The following is a 14,641-nucleotide window of genomic DNA, read 5'->3' as shown; positions in this document are numbered from 1 at the left end:
TGATTTATTTATGGCGTTCATAAATCATCAATCAAAGAGCATTATTTAATAGACTTTGGCTCGTAATAACAACGTGTACTACAACAGTACGGCACACAAATTATATGAATTACAAAAGGAAAAAGAGGGGAAAAAAACGTAGATAGACCAAAGAGAAAGTGAAGCGAAAAAAGCGTGTAACAGAAAATAAAGGGATTGAAATACCTGACCGTTGCTGGTTGTAATTTTTTGTTGTATTTGCCGTGAGCCGTGTCATTAAATTGAAATATTAAGCGCTTGTTGGGCATTGAATGAAGTGAGTTCATTACTCATCCGGGTTACTGGCATCGATTTGGGTTCTCTGCAGTCGTGCGAACCGTAACACTGCTAATTGCGCTGATTAATTTTGCGAACGGATTGTGATTGAGATTGAGTGGGAGAGAGAGAGAGTGGGAGAGGGAGAGTGAGAGAGAGAGAGAGAGAGAGCAGCTGGACTTGTGTCGTCCGTTGCTAATGAGCTCAATTCCAACCCAATGGCAATTTAATGACTTCGATTTCCTTCACAACTTTCTTCTTACGACCTTTTCGTTCTCGTTCTCCCTTTTGCCTTTCACCTGGCACACAGCAACTCGTCCACATCGTCGGTGGAGCCGCGCACTCTGAGCGGCGGAGGCGTCGCCGGTCTGAGCAATGGACATCACGGGAGCAGCAACCGTTCGTATGATCTTTATAGCGCCGAGCTGGACGTGCATCGGGAGAAGCGTAAGCAGCGCAATTTTGGCAGCATGGCCGCCACCCAAGTGGTCTGTTTGTGCCCATTGATGATACTGCGATTCGCACGTCTCTCGCTCGAGGAGACCTACGAGAATCAAAAGCATTTCGATTTCACCTACCTGATGTTTGTGTGGGTCGCATTCCTGCCCACGGTCATATTTCCATGTATCTATGCCTCCCAAATATTGCCCAGGTGAGTGTTGATTCCATTTGCGTTTGCGTTTGCATTTGACTTCGTCTTTGGGCTTTTGTTTGCTGATTTCCGCAATTATTGGCGTTGAATGTGTAACACAAAACGGAAACGATATACATTCAATTAGCCAACGACTTTCTGACTTTAATTGTTTGCCATATTTAATGGCTATACAGTCAAAATCAAAGTGCCAAACAATTGCCTGAGTCTTTGCTGAGCAATGATGTATTTAATGATTTTGAAGCAGTATTTAAAGAGCGAATTTCACTAATAAGATTTGCCAAAATAATACTTGTAATTAGTATTTTATTTTATTTATTTTTTTGCATTTCATAAATAAACACTAAAACACACAAAGATCAAATTCAATGCAACGATTTAATATTATTCTGCTACTAACAAAAATGTTTCAATTTATATTCTGCATCAAACTAGTTTTTTATTTGCCATTAAGTGTTAAAACTTAACAAAGCAGTTCTTAAATTTGGAAATAAATCAATTTTAATTAAAATAATTTAAAATTATACATTTATTAATGTTAACGAGACCGAAAATGAAACAAAATGCGATCCGTTTATTTTATTTTGCTTTAATAAGTATTTCAAATGATTTTCGTATCGAACCAGTTTTAGCACAAATTAAAGCGATTTTCAATAAGTATTTAAATTATATATTTTATTATTTTTATTAAGAAAATGAAGATATCCTAAAATTATATATTAATACAGTAATTAATAAGCTCTGCTAGAATTGTAGACTCATGAATCATTCACTAAATACCCACAAAATTAAATACATGCAATTTATTATTTTGCTGACACATTAAATAAGTACTTTTTATGGCCGCTATCCATAGGGTAGATGGGTAAGATAATTTAGTTGATATAGCCATGTCAGTCTGTCTGTCTGTCCGTCCGTGTGAACACTTAAATCTCATATATTATAAGATATAGAGATATCATTTTTCGACTGCATTTGATGTTTTTGAAGGCATATCATGTACATATGTTTCTAATATTTTGCCATGCTCCCGCAAATCAAAACTTCGAAGAAGATAACCACTCGAAAACTAATTAAATATAATTATAGCATGGAAGAAAGCTACAGTCGAGTGTGTTCGACTGTGAGATAGCCGTTACTTATTTAAATTTAAATTTTAATTATACCAAAAGTTTATTATTTACATCAAAAATACTAAAAATATACCAAACGATACATTTAATCTACACTCAATGGTATATTTTGAATGTATTTCTATACATAGTATACTTGGGGTATATTTTCGGTGTATTTGTACAATGTAGTTTTATTGAAATTTGGTTGCGGGTATCTCAGAGTCGAGCACACTCGACTGTAGCTTTTTAACTTGTTTAACATTCAAATATACATATTTTACGTAAAAATGAAATACACTTAAACGCCATTTATTATGAGCTATTAAATAATTGTACCAACTGCCATCGAAGTGGCATAAATTAAAATGCATTTCCATTGATCAACCAGCAACTAGATTTATTAACGTTGCTTTGACACTTGAATAGACTCGCATTTAAATCTCTGAGCAGACACACTCGAATCATTAATCATGCATTGCAGGGACGAGCAGGAGCGACTGCGAGGCTACTTTCGACTGTCGACCAAAGGCAAGTCGAAGGCACAGCGACGCAGCGATGCGGGCGATGTCAGCTACCGCGAGGACTCCATCGAGAAGGATGAGCACACGAACACCACGAATGTTGTGGGCAACGGCCATGGGTCACACGCTCAGGGAGAGTCGCAAAAGCAGATGGCAAAGGGCGGCGGACGACATGAGAGGGGACATGGACACGGTTCGAGCGATCGCTATAGTGGAGCGCCTTACCGGCAAGCATCGTCTGGTGGCAAGGAGCGTGAGCGTGACAGAGAGCGCGACAGAGACAGAGATAGAGAGAGGGAGCGAGAGCGAGAGAGAAGAGGTGGCAATGCGCTGTCGGGACGAGGAGCTGGCGATGCGGGCGTGGTGAACAATCTGGGCAAACATATGCGAGGCAAGAAGCACGATGTCAAGATCAACATCATCTCGGATGGCGGACATTCTGGGACACACAGCCATCAGGGAAGCAAAAGGCAGCCGGCCAGTGGCAGTGGCAGCAACAACAGCAGCAGTCGGGGCAAATCGGGCAGCCAGACGCGTCATAAACTGGGCATTGAATGCATGTCCATGTCGAACAATTCGGTGTCCAATCTCACAGCATCGACTTACTGCAATGGCGGCAATGGCAACTGCAGCGTGATCCACGACGACAGCAGCACCAGCAACTATGGCGATGGCGAGGAGAGTTCGGTGGTCAGCAGCATGATGCATCCGCCGCAGCGATGGCCAGGAGCTACCCCAACAGGAGGCGGTGCTCCAGGCACAGGATTGCGACACAAGGACATCTCGTTCAGCGAATGCAGCAGCACGATTTCCAGCAGCACACTCGAACGGGATATGGAGATAATGGATCTGCTGGAGCGTGAGCGGAGCATGGACATTCAAGAGATGATGCAGCGGGAGCAGCAGGGCGAAAAGGTGCGTCTCTCGATGGGTCGCCAGTTGCCGGACATTGAGAAGATCTACGCTCAGCGTTCGCCCAAGCCGAAGCGTGACTCCAGCTATGGCTATGACAAGGCTGCCTTGGCTCTGGTGATGCCTGGCAGTGATCCCTTGAGCCTATCGCTGTCCAGCGGCAGTCAGCCCACAGAGTACAGCATGTGCTCCACGCTGCAAGACCAACAACAGCAACAGCAACAGCAGCAACAGCAACAGTTGCTGCAACATCAGCAGGCGCAGCTGCGTCTCAGCCAACAGCAGCTGGATCAGCTGCCGGAGGAGGAGGACGAAGTGCCGCAGGATTTCTACGACAACTACACGCCCGGTGGCAGCAACAACTTGCCGCCAGCCGTGCAAGCGGCATTCGCCGGAGCCACAGCACCACCCCCGCCCCCGCCCGCCTATCAGTATCAATATACGCGACGTCTCAGCCGCAAGAGTTCGGGCAGCGGTTCGCATCATGTTGGCGGCGTCGGCGGCAGCAGCAGCTCGACACGTGGCACCAAACGCGACAGCTTCAATTCGTTGAACGGCACCGATCTGATTGCCGGCGCCTTTTGTGAACTGGATCCCACGCAGCCGCTGAATAAAATGGCCGGACTCGAGGGACGCATGAGGCGCAGCAGCCCACGAAATGCGAGCTTCAGTTCCAGCTCAGCGCGCAGTTCGCTAAAGTCACGAGATTATGGTCACGGCTCGGCGCATTCGGCGCATCCGGAGCTCGATTTTAGGGAGAATATTTTCGCTGAGCTGTAAGCTATTTTATTTTTTATTTTTCTTGTTGTTGTCAAGCTGCTGCTGCGAAATGTGGCGCAAAAAAACAAAAAACAACAAACTTTTCTATCAACGATTTGTGGCAAGAGGGACAAAAGGATGCTGTGAAACAGAAACTGAACATTTTTCGTTTCTATTTTTATGTTGTCGCAGCTTTAGAAACACTTTTTTTTTTTTGGATAACGAAAAGTAAATAAAGTGAATAAAAATTGCAAATAACAATGCTTACCTTATAAAACTAATGGAAAGAAAGCGTTTAATGAAGGATTAGCCAGTTGAATGTTGGGGAAAGCGTGCCTAAAGATTAGAAAAACAAAATGAATAGAAAAGCATAAATATATTTTTAAAGACCCAAAAGACAGAGTGAAAGGTAGATGAAAAAGGAAAGGAAACGAGAGAGAAAGTTAAAGAAATTAACTATTTTTTAAGAAGCAGAAAAAGGCAAAACAAAATAGAAAACACATGAAGTTTGCATTGTTCAAAATATTCTATAACTAATCAAATTAACTATGAACACTTTGTCAAACAGCTAAAGATACTTCAATTTTGATAGCATAATTCATGTTACATATTTAACAAAAATTGTTGAACAAGAAACCCCCTAGGTTAAGTGAATTTTTGCTGTGTTTAGCTAAGAAGAGTTCTTCATAATATAAAAAAAAATAAAATAAAATTTAAATAAATAATAATACTAATATATCAAAGATCAAGCATTGCCTAACGACGCTTGCAAAATGTGCCAAGCAACCAAAAAAAAAAAAGAAAAGAATATTGAAATTTTTAACACTAAAAAAGCAAAACATATTTTGCGTACGTAGCAAGTACACCGAATGCTTTGAGGCAGTGTACGAGTAAGTTAATTGTGGGGAATTCAAAGTGGTAACCTGTTGGACTGATTGTAACTGGGCGAGTATTAACATTAAAATGTAAACCAAAAAAAGAAAAACAATTGTCGATTTGTTGTTCGTTTTTGCTAACAGGTTGCCAGGGTATCGCACAGTCGTGCATACCACATACACACACACATACACACTTTAAATGTTGAATGACTTTCTTCAAGTTACACAACTGCATTTTCTTGTCACGCCCTGTACCCAAAATACTTATAGTAACAAATGATTCTCCTCCTAAGACGCAAACACAATTGATTGTTATGAAATATTATGATGATGACAGACAGACAAACATAAATATAATCGTTAACTGTAACTCAAGGCTTTATCTTTCACCATGCGGTTGTAATACAATTTTCGGGGAATTGAAAATGAAATACTAAAAAAGTAAAGAAGAAGTGTTGTTGATGTTGCCGCTCTTTTAAAATGGGTACAGGGTAAATACAACAAAATAAAAAAAACGAATAACGAAAAATAAACATAATTATAATCCAATTGAATATGCAAAGTAAATACATAGATATATAGTATATATTTATGGTGAAATGTTGTGCAAACGTTTTTAAAATATTAAATGAAACCCCATAAAGTTTTACTACAACAAATAAATAAAATAAAACAAATTATTAAACTAAACACAGAGAGAAATCTTAATAAATACTAAAATAGACACACACACGCACGTAATATATACATATACTATATGATAAAGTTAAATCGTTTGCAATTCTTGAGAGCCCCGAGAATTGCAATTTGTTAATTGTACTTAACTTGGATACAAACTCAAAATGAACTCTAAAGCTAATTTAATAATGATCTTGACTGGTTCTCGCCCCATTTCAAAATAAGTAAATGTAACAGAATGCAAAACCAAAATTCAATTCAATTCGATTTACATCTGAATTGTTGTACTTAGTATATAAATATACATATAGTATATTAAAAACAAAATGATGAGAGAAATGGAGCTAAGCGAGCGCTTGGCATAAATGCCCAGAGATTCAAACCAAAGGCACAGAAAAAGGCCCATAAAATTTAAGAACCCCCCCATATATAAATAAGTAAACATACTATATACAAATATATCTATATATATATGTGTGTATGTGTGTATAAATATACATATACTTACATATTTGTGCGTATATTGAATACGGTTTTTTTTTGTATTTGGTGTATGAAACAAAGAGAGAAACTAATAAAAAATTTTATGTGAGTTAAATATACAAAAACAAAAAAAAAAAAAAAAAACAACAAAAAAATAAAGAAAGAAAAACAAAAATCTGCTGCAATGCTGTTGTCTTTATTTATTTGTCTTGAAGCCCAGGCACAGTGGACAAAACTCGGTGGTAAACGTGTAAAGCAATCTATAAGAACGTTTTATTGGCTTATTTAAAGTTTGGAAATTCTAAGAAATTTTTGCTGATTGAAATGTTTTTTATTCAAATATTGTGTAGTATCTTATACATTTTATAAATTTATTTGTCTATAATTTTTAAAAATGTTTATTATTTTTTTACTCTTTGTTTTTTAATTTTCCATTGTTTTATTTATATATTTTTTTTGTTTTATTTTATATCTCTTTTGTATTACGTTTTTCAATTTTTAAAAAAATAAATATTTAATTAAAAACATTTATTATTTTATAACCCTTTTTTTAATTTTCCATTGTTTTATTTATATAGTTTTTTGTTTTATTTTATATCTCTTTTGTATTACATATTTCAATTTTTAAAAAAATATTTAAAAAAAAAAAATTATTATTTTGTAATTTTTTTCCTTGAAGATAAAACTTTGTTTATAATTTTTGCATATTAACATTTTGTATTTTTTTTGTATCAAAATACATATTATTTTTGGTAAATTTATTTGTATACTGTTTGCATATTTCGTTTAATAAAATGTGTATTGCTTTATAGTTTTATTTTTCTATGATTTTTAACATTTACTATTTAGTTTGCCATGTTATATATTATTTAAATTAATATTATTCGTATAAATATTATTATTCTTTTTCGAATTTATTTTTCATGTTACATTTTTTTTTTACATTTTTTGTTGTTTTTCTATATAATTTTTTTATGTACCAAAATAATTATTTATTATAATTTATATATTTTAAATTTTATACGTATTTTATTTTTCTGTAAATTGTTGTTTTTACACTGTTCCAAATTCTTATTGATATTATTAACATATCTTTTTTGTACCATAATTATATATCGTATTTAGTAAATTTTACATTTAAATATTTTATATTTTTATAAATTATTTTTCGTATAATGTGTCATACATTTTACTTGCAACATTTTACGTTCCATGAAATTCGGCATTAAGCCCACTGTGCGAGGGCAACGCCATAAAAAGGTTGATTCCTGCTGTTTGTCTTTCTGCTGCTTTCCTAGGTAAGCTGCGTACAGTAAGCGAATGCGGATGCGAGTGCGAATGCGAATGCGGATGCGATTGGATAGCAGGCGCTGAAGAAGAAGAAGAAGCGACTGCTGATGGCGGAGCTGTGGCGGGTCACGTGCCCGTGTCGCCTCAGTTTAATCCGTGCAAATGCAAAGGCGAAAAAGGAGCCAAAATAATTCGCAGCGCAATAAACCCCAGCATGAGGGAGCAAAGCAAGCAGAGCAGTTGGCGAAAAGGGAGCAATACCGATATATTCACATATATTGTATTTGTACTCACACACATGTGTACTTATTATTAAAAGTTATGCACGTGTGTGTGTGTGTATGTGTAGTGCGTGTATCTGTGTGCATTGAGGTCAGTGTGCGAGTTCAAAAGTTCAACTGTTCAGTTGGGTTTAACAACCTCAAATCGTTCTCTCTCTCTCTCTCTCTCTCATTCTCAAACTCTATTTGGCGTTCTAGTTTACTAAACGAGAGTGAGAGAGAGAAAGAGAGAGGTCAGTTGGCAGAACCACAGCTGGGGTCATTTCGCCTTCGAATGACCCAGTAAAATGATTAAGTACCGTTATTTAGCAGCTCGCTCTACACAATTCTCCAGCTTCCATTATTCGGCTGTTTTTTGCATACATATAATATATTTGTTGTCTCTTTTTATTTGTGCTATGTTTTGATTTCATTTTATTTTTTTTATTTCGCTCTATTTTGTCGTGTTATTTTATGGTCCACGACATAATCGTAAAATTACAGGAATTTCATGTGCTATTGTTGGCTGAAAGCGACAAACGACAAACGACATTGGGACCTGTCATTATGCGAGTCGTAAAAAAAAAATGAACGAAAAAAATAAAAACGAAAAACAGAACTCGCCCAAAAACTTTTGCCTGATGTCCATTTGGCAGTCGAGTAGTCCCTTTGCCCCGAAATCGAATTAGACTAACAAATTGAATTGGTCAGACTTGTGTCTCTCGCTGAAAGTAATCTCACTTAGGCTGTTTTGCCGGACGAAAGGTGTTGACTGCATAAATAAATCATTTTTCATCTCAAATATTTAGTTATTATAATTGTGGCTTAGCATTAAATTCAATAGTCTAAGCAAAGTGGCTTTTATTGTAAACTTTTTCATTGATTTTAGTTTAGTATTCATAAAAAATAATTCTTAAATATAGTACTTTCGATTTTTGGTTTAGTAAATTATATCATTTGTAGTTAATTGACAAAAGATTTGTTCTTTATATTATATATTTAGAATTTTGATGATAAGTATTACATCACATTTTTCTCTACTAAATTGAACAAATTGTAGTTAATGGAAAATAGTCCCATGCTCTTTAGTTTAAACTGAATCTTGTCTCAGAATTGAGGTCTTAAATTGGAAATTTGAATTTTTGATTCATTAAATTATATAAATTTCTATGGCTGTATTATAACTTTGTCAGCGCCCAGTACCCTCGACTGTAGTTCTCTCACTTGTTTAAGAAATATAATACTTTTGTGTGTAAAAAAAGCCAACATCTTTGACTCTTAGTTGCTTTGGCTGACAATCTAGTATATTTTATAATCTATGGTATAGTTTGAATGTAGTACAAATTGGGTATATCAAATATATGCTCTGTTATATTTTTCTATTTGTGAAGTATAATTTAAGAATATGGTATATTTTGGTATGGTATGAATGTGGTACAATATACATAGATATATCAATCATAGGTTCTGGTATATTTTAGTATTTAATGGTATATTTGTACTTTGTGGTATATAACAAATACATAAATATCAAATTTAAAGTCTGTAATAATTTAGTATTTTTGCGGGATATGTTTGGTATATCTAATAAATAAGTGTAACAGCTATCTCACAGTGGAGCTTTCTTACTTGTTATAAAATTGACTAAATTTTCTCTTTCAAATTAAAATCGTTTTCATCCTAAATTATTAAAACAAATTAGTTTTTTTTTTATTAATTTTTAATTTTAAATCATTTATACATGTTTAAGTTCTTCGATTAATAATTTAATGAAATTCAATTTAAGTTAAAAAAGTTGTTCCTCTTGTTCTACGAAATGGCATTTCACTTAGTAATTGGGTTAAGGCAAAGTGTCGTTTGCAAGCGCATTTAAAAGGTCGTTAGCCAGAAACACAAGTGAGTTGTCAAGCACTTAAAAGGTCTGTGGCCAAGAGCATAATACGAGTATCGCAATAATAAGCCGATATATGGACTGTTAGCTGACGACTGCGAGCTATTAACTGGTTTCCAGCTGGACTGGACTTTGTGTTGACTGTTTTAACCGTCAACAGCGACGGCGACAGCGACGGCGACAGCGACAGCGACAGCGAACGTCGATTGCTTGTTGTAGTTGTTGTCGACTCATTGGCATAATGCGTGTTAAATCGTAAATTGTGTGGATGTGTGGGCGGCCAGGCATCCCATTCGTATACGTATTCGCATTCCCCATTCCCCATTCCCCATTTCACCATCACCATCCCCGTTCTCGTCCCCTTGCACATTCGCCCAATCGCATTTCACGCCTCGGACATCGGAGCTATACGTGCGCTTGCCGCAAATGACACACATAAACAACTTTCAATCATATGAAATGCGCTTTCAATTGCGATTGCGTCTGCGAAAATGAAATGAAACGCGCGACCAAATAAATTTATGGCGATCACGTATACGCAATGTGCTCGCTGACCACATTGAGTCTGTTGAGCCTCCTACTCCCCCTCCTCCGCTTGAAGCAAGTACATAGTTTGGCTCATAAAACACTCGTCTTTCACAATCGTTTTGGCCCTTACATTACATGCCAAAAGTTGGCTAATTGCAATAGCAATTGCAATTGCAATTGTGACAGTTTGCCAGCTTTTGCCAGAGGCTTAACCTTCACCTCACTTCCTTGTATGTGTGTGTGTGTGTTAGCTTGACCCCCACCTCCCTTACCTCCCTCGAAGTCACCGCAATGGGCAGACACAGACAACTTGTTGCCACTCGCATACATTGCGTATGCCACGCACGTTCCTATAAACAACATTTTATGCCGCTCTTTATACTCAGTGTGCCCAGTGCTCACATATTTTCAGCTCTGCTCTGCCTTTAGCGTTTAGTGTTATATAAGAGGCACAGACAATATTCAATTTGCATTGAAATTACCAGCTCCATATCTTTGCTTCTTCTTTCTGTTTTGGTTTTTGTTTTTGTAGCACATATTTTCATATTCCAAACACATTTCTACAACCGTTTTGCGCCCTAGCGCCACTTTAAAGAAAGTGAAATATTTATAAAAAAAAAAAAAAAATTACAATCAAATATAATAAATTATTGGCCGAGCCCAAGCAATGAATTATACAACTGACCAAATGCTTTCTGTTCCGGGCTCCGAAAAAAACATATTGTGGGAAAACTTTAAATGCTGCTATTTAAATTTAATTTATTCCTTCAAAATATTTTTAATATTGCATCAATTTGCAACTAAATACTATTTATATTATATTAGTAGATTTTGTAATTACAATTTACTTTTTCATAGCTCTGTTTAACATTTTAAAAATCCAATTAATAAATGGGAATAAAAGGAAAAGCTTGCTTGTTGGCAAAGTGTAGTAGTGAAATATTTTTGGGTGATATAAATTTTCCCTTTATTTATTATATATTCTAACAATATTTTTGAGCGGTGATTGAAACGTTTGCTTTAGGCATACATATGCAAATTAAGCAATTAAGAAAGCTAAAGTTGAGTGTGCTCGACTGTGAAATACCCGCTACCCATTTTCAATAAAACCAAATTCAACAAATATTCTAAAAATATACCGCATAAATACTAAAATATACAGTCGAATGTTTTCGATACCATCCATCAATTTTTCTGAAAATCCATATTCAACAATTATACCAAAAATATACCGCAAAAATACTAAAATATACAGTCAAGTGTGTTCGACAGTTAGATACCCGCTACCCAACAAATATACCAAAATACCGCAAATATACTAAAATATATAGTCGATACCCATTTTCCATACCATTTTCAATAAATCTAAAATAATTAAATATACCGAAAATATACTATAAAAGTATTATACAATACTCAAGACCGTATCTGGTATCTCGATTTATTACTACATTCGAAATATACCATACAGTACAAAATATACCATATTTTCAGTAAAGCAACTTAGACCTTCGAATATACATATATACTTAATGGGGGGGATACTTTTATGAAGGCATCTCCATTTACCTGTGACTTAATTGCCTGTAATAATAAGTAAAACTATGAATCTATTCCTAATACCTTAATATCGAAGATAAAATTCGATTTAATTTGAATTGTTTAAAACGTTTGCCTTATCAAAAATTTACAAATTCAAAATAACGTTCTTTGCCTAAAATTTCTTAATACCCAAATACTTGTCTATGAATTTTTCGTTGATACAAGTAATTTGAAATTGCTTTTGTTATTTTTCAGCTTCTTTTAATATATCTGTTGATTGCTTAAAGCGGCTCACGGATTATGCGTAAGTAGTTTTATTTTTGCAATAGTTTTGCTTGAATGGAAATTTGCCAGAAATTGCAAAGCCTCTTTTTAAATTTACATGCTTATCGATTTGGATCATCTATCGCTCTACTTTTGGCATTCACCCCCTCTCTTTCAGTATTACTCTTTCTCCTGCTCAGGCTTATGTAATTGCTAGCAGCATTTTAGCTCAAATTGTATTAAGTTGCCACCATCCCCGCCACACGCTTCACTCATTAACCCATTGCAATTTGACAGTTGGAGGAGGAAGGTCGAGGGGTGGGTGCATTGTGTTGGTCTCTCACCTCACGCACATGAGCCGCAAGCGAACTATGGTGGAACAATAAATAAATTTTCCATTTGCCATCAGCCATTAACCATCAACCATCAACCATCCACTATCAGCTGCTACTGTCGTTGGAATTTGGCTCTCTTGCATGCCAACTAAATGGTAAATGGCCAAAAAGGCGGCCCAAGTATAAAACGTTGAAGTGACGAGCGGGCAACGCACAGTCGCAATTTTGGAGTAGCTGCAGTAGCAACGTTTGTCTCCGTCTCCGTCGTAGTTGTTGTGGGCGTGGCTTTAACAATTAAGGGCAACGCGTGTGGGAAATCTGTATCAATTACAATTAGCATTTTGCTGGTCATAAATCAGAGTGAGAATGTCGTCGCATCCCGGGGCATTATTAAGCTGTTGCTGCCTGCTGTTCGTTTGCCTCGCAACCAGCCAGGCACAATTATCCTTTCACACCGATGCCAACACTAATTCGTTCACACTGAAGACGCCGGGACTGCAACAGAGCTTCACACGCTACTACGGAGCTGCCAAGCAGCCGTTGCAACAAGCGGCTGAGTTGCAGCCCCAATCAACGGAGGAGGCAGAACAACAACAACTACAACAACAGCTGGTAAGTTTAAGTGATGCATTTATTATTTTCGACCCCCCATCGATTGGATGGCATCGCCAAAGCCCAAGCCCATGTTGCTTTTCATCCGTTGACCAAAGACCTCGCCACTCTGTTGGTTATTGCCAGCCGCTCCCGTTTCAATCAGATCCTTTATCTGCGCCGCTGCCATCAGTATGCCAGACTCCAGATCCTTTGAAGAGTGCTTGAGTTATTTTTAGTTGTGCATACACACTCAATACAACTTACCTGCGGCCGAGCTGCAATGCGTTGGCAGCCAGTGGCGAGCAGCAACAATAAAGCGATGCAAAGCGTTTTCATTTCCATGGCAATGCGTTGCACTCTGAGATATTTGGCTCTCGATGCGGTTTATTTAACAGCCAGATTTTGCTAATTAGCAGCTAAAGCTGCAGCCACAACAACAGTTGTTACTACAACTGATGGTCGGGGGTCGGAGCCAGGGAAGCGGCGACAAAGGTTTACGGTCATGTTGCATACATCCGGTGCAATCTCAGGCAACATCTAACAAACGCTCACATGTACTGGCAATTATCAAGCCCCCAATGTTAAATAATAATGCATCACTCTAACATTTGAGATCACTTCCGAGAACAACAGCAACAGCAGCAAAACAATTGGACAAAACTTTAATTTAATTTCCGCTTGTCAACATTTGCGATTTGAAACTATTTTATTTAAACTATATATTATCATGCATCTAGCAGAAATTTCGTAATTTTTTGTGATTGCAGTTATGCATTTATCTCTTATCGCCATCATATCAAAAAATTGCAATTTAAACAAAGACAACATTTCTTTTAGTAATTATTTAACCATTTTATATAATATTTATTATTGTAATTGTTCAAATTGAGTTAAAAATCCAAATCAAAAGTATACTGTAAATAATTTGTAATTTCTATAACCAAACCAAAGGGAAGAAGAATATTTTAACTTTATGCCTGCAGGATATTTATATAACAGACAGAAGGAGGCATCCCAGACCGCATATATACTTGATCAGAATCAACATCCGAGACGATATAGTAATGTTCGTCTGTCTGTCCGTATGTAACTGTCGATTTCAGAGACTATAAAATATAGATAATTTTTGTATGGGCAAACACGCCCATAGCTCTATATAAATATACCAAACTGACGCCTATATCAATATACAAAATACAGTCTGTAGTATAATTTAGTATATTTTCGGTATATTTTAAGAATATAACAGCACTGTTTTGCATTTACTCAAAATGAAAAGCTGGTATCTCACAGTCGATCACATATTACAGTAGCGTTCTTATATTTTTCATTATTGATAGCTTTTGATAATTTTGCATAATTAATTGACTCCACATTTTCTTAAAATTTTTTTATTATTTTTTTATTTCCTAAATTGCTTAATGTATTTCTTTTTGCTGAGTGTATGAATTCTCTTTTTAGTACTATTTGTGTTCTCTCTATTTCTATTTCGTATAATTGATTTCTTATCAGTTTTGGCACTTACTTATTTGATTTCATTTAAAATATTTGCAGAAAAAGGTAGGGATTTTCGATATTTATTCCGATTAAGTTGCCACAGAAGAAAAGATTTAGCTAATTTCAATGGGAAAATCGTAACCCGAAA

General features: G+C 36.2%; 1 protein-coding gene across 2 annotated transcripts in view; it reads left to right on the top strand.

Annotated features, from left to right (window-relative positions):
* LOC133847038 (uncharacterized) overlaps positions 1 to 6,550 on the top strand; it is a 74,689-nt gene extending 68,139 nt beyond the window's left edge. For both annotated transcript variants that reach the window (XM_062281782.1, XM_062281783.1), the window contains 2 exons: positions 605 to 946; positions 2,543 to 6,550. In XM_062281782.1, coding sequence (XP_062137766.1) covers positions 605 to 946; positions 2,543 to 4,274 — 2,074 coding nt within the window. In that variant the 3' untranslated portion in view covers positions 4,275 to 6,550. The remainder of the gene's footprint in view (positions 1 to 604; positions 947 to 2,542) is intronic.
* The last annotated feature ends 8,091 nt before the right edge of the window (positions 6,551 to 14,641 follow it).

The sequence above is a fragment of the Drosophila sulfurigaster genome, chromosome X, assembly GCF_023558435.1.
Source record: "Drosophila sulfurigaster albostrigata strain 15112-1811.04 chromosome X, ASM2355843v2, whole genome shotgun sequence".
NCBI classification, from domain to species: domain Eukaryota; kingdom Metazoa; phylum Arthropoda; class Insecta; order Diptera; family Drosophilidae; genus Drosophila; species Drosophila sulfurigaster.
The sequence above is the reverse complement of the archived record's forward strand: the minus strand, read 5'-3'. Positions and strand labels throughout refer to the sequence as shown.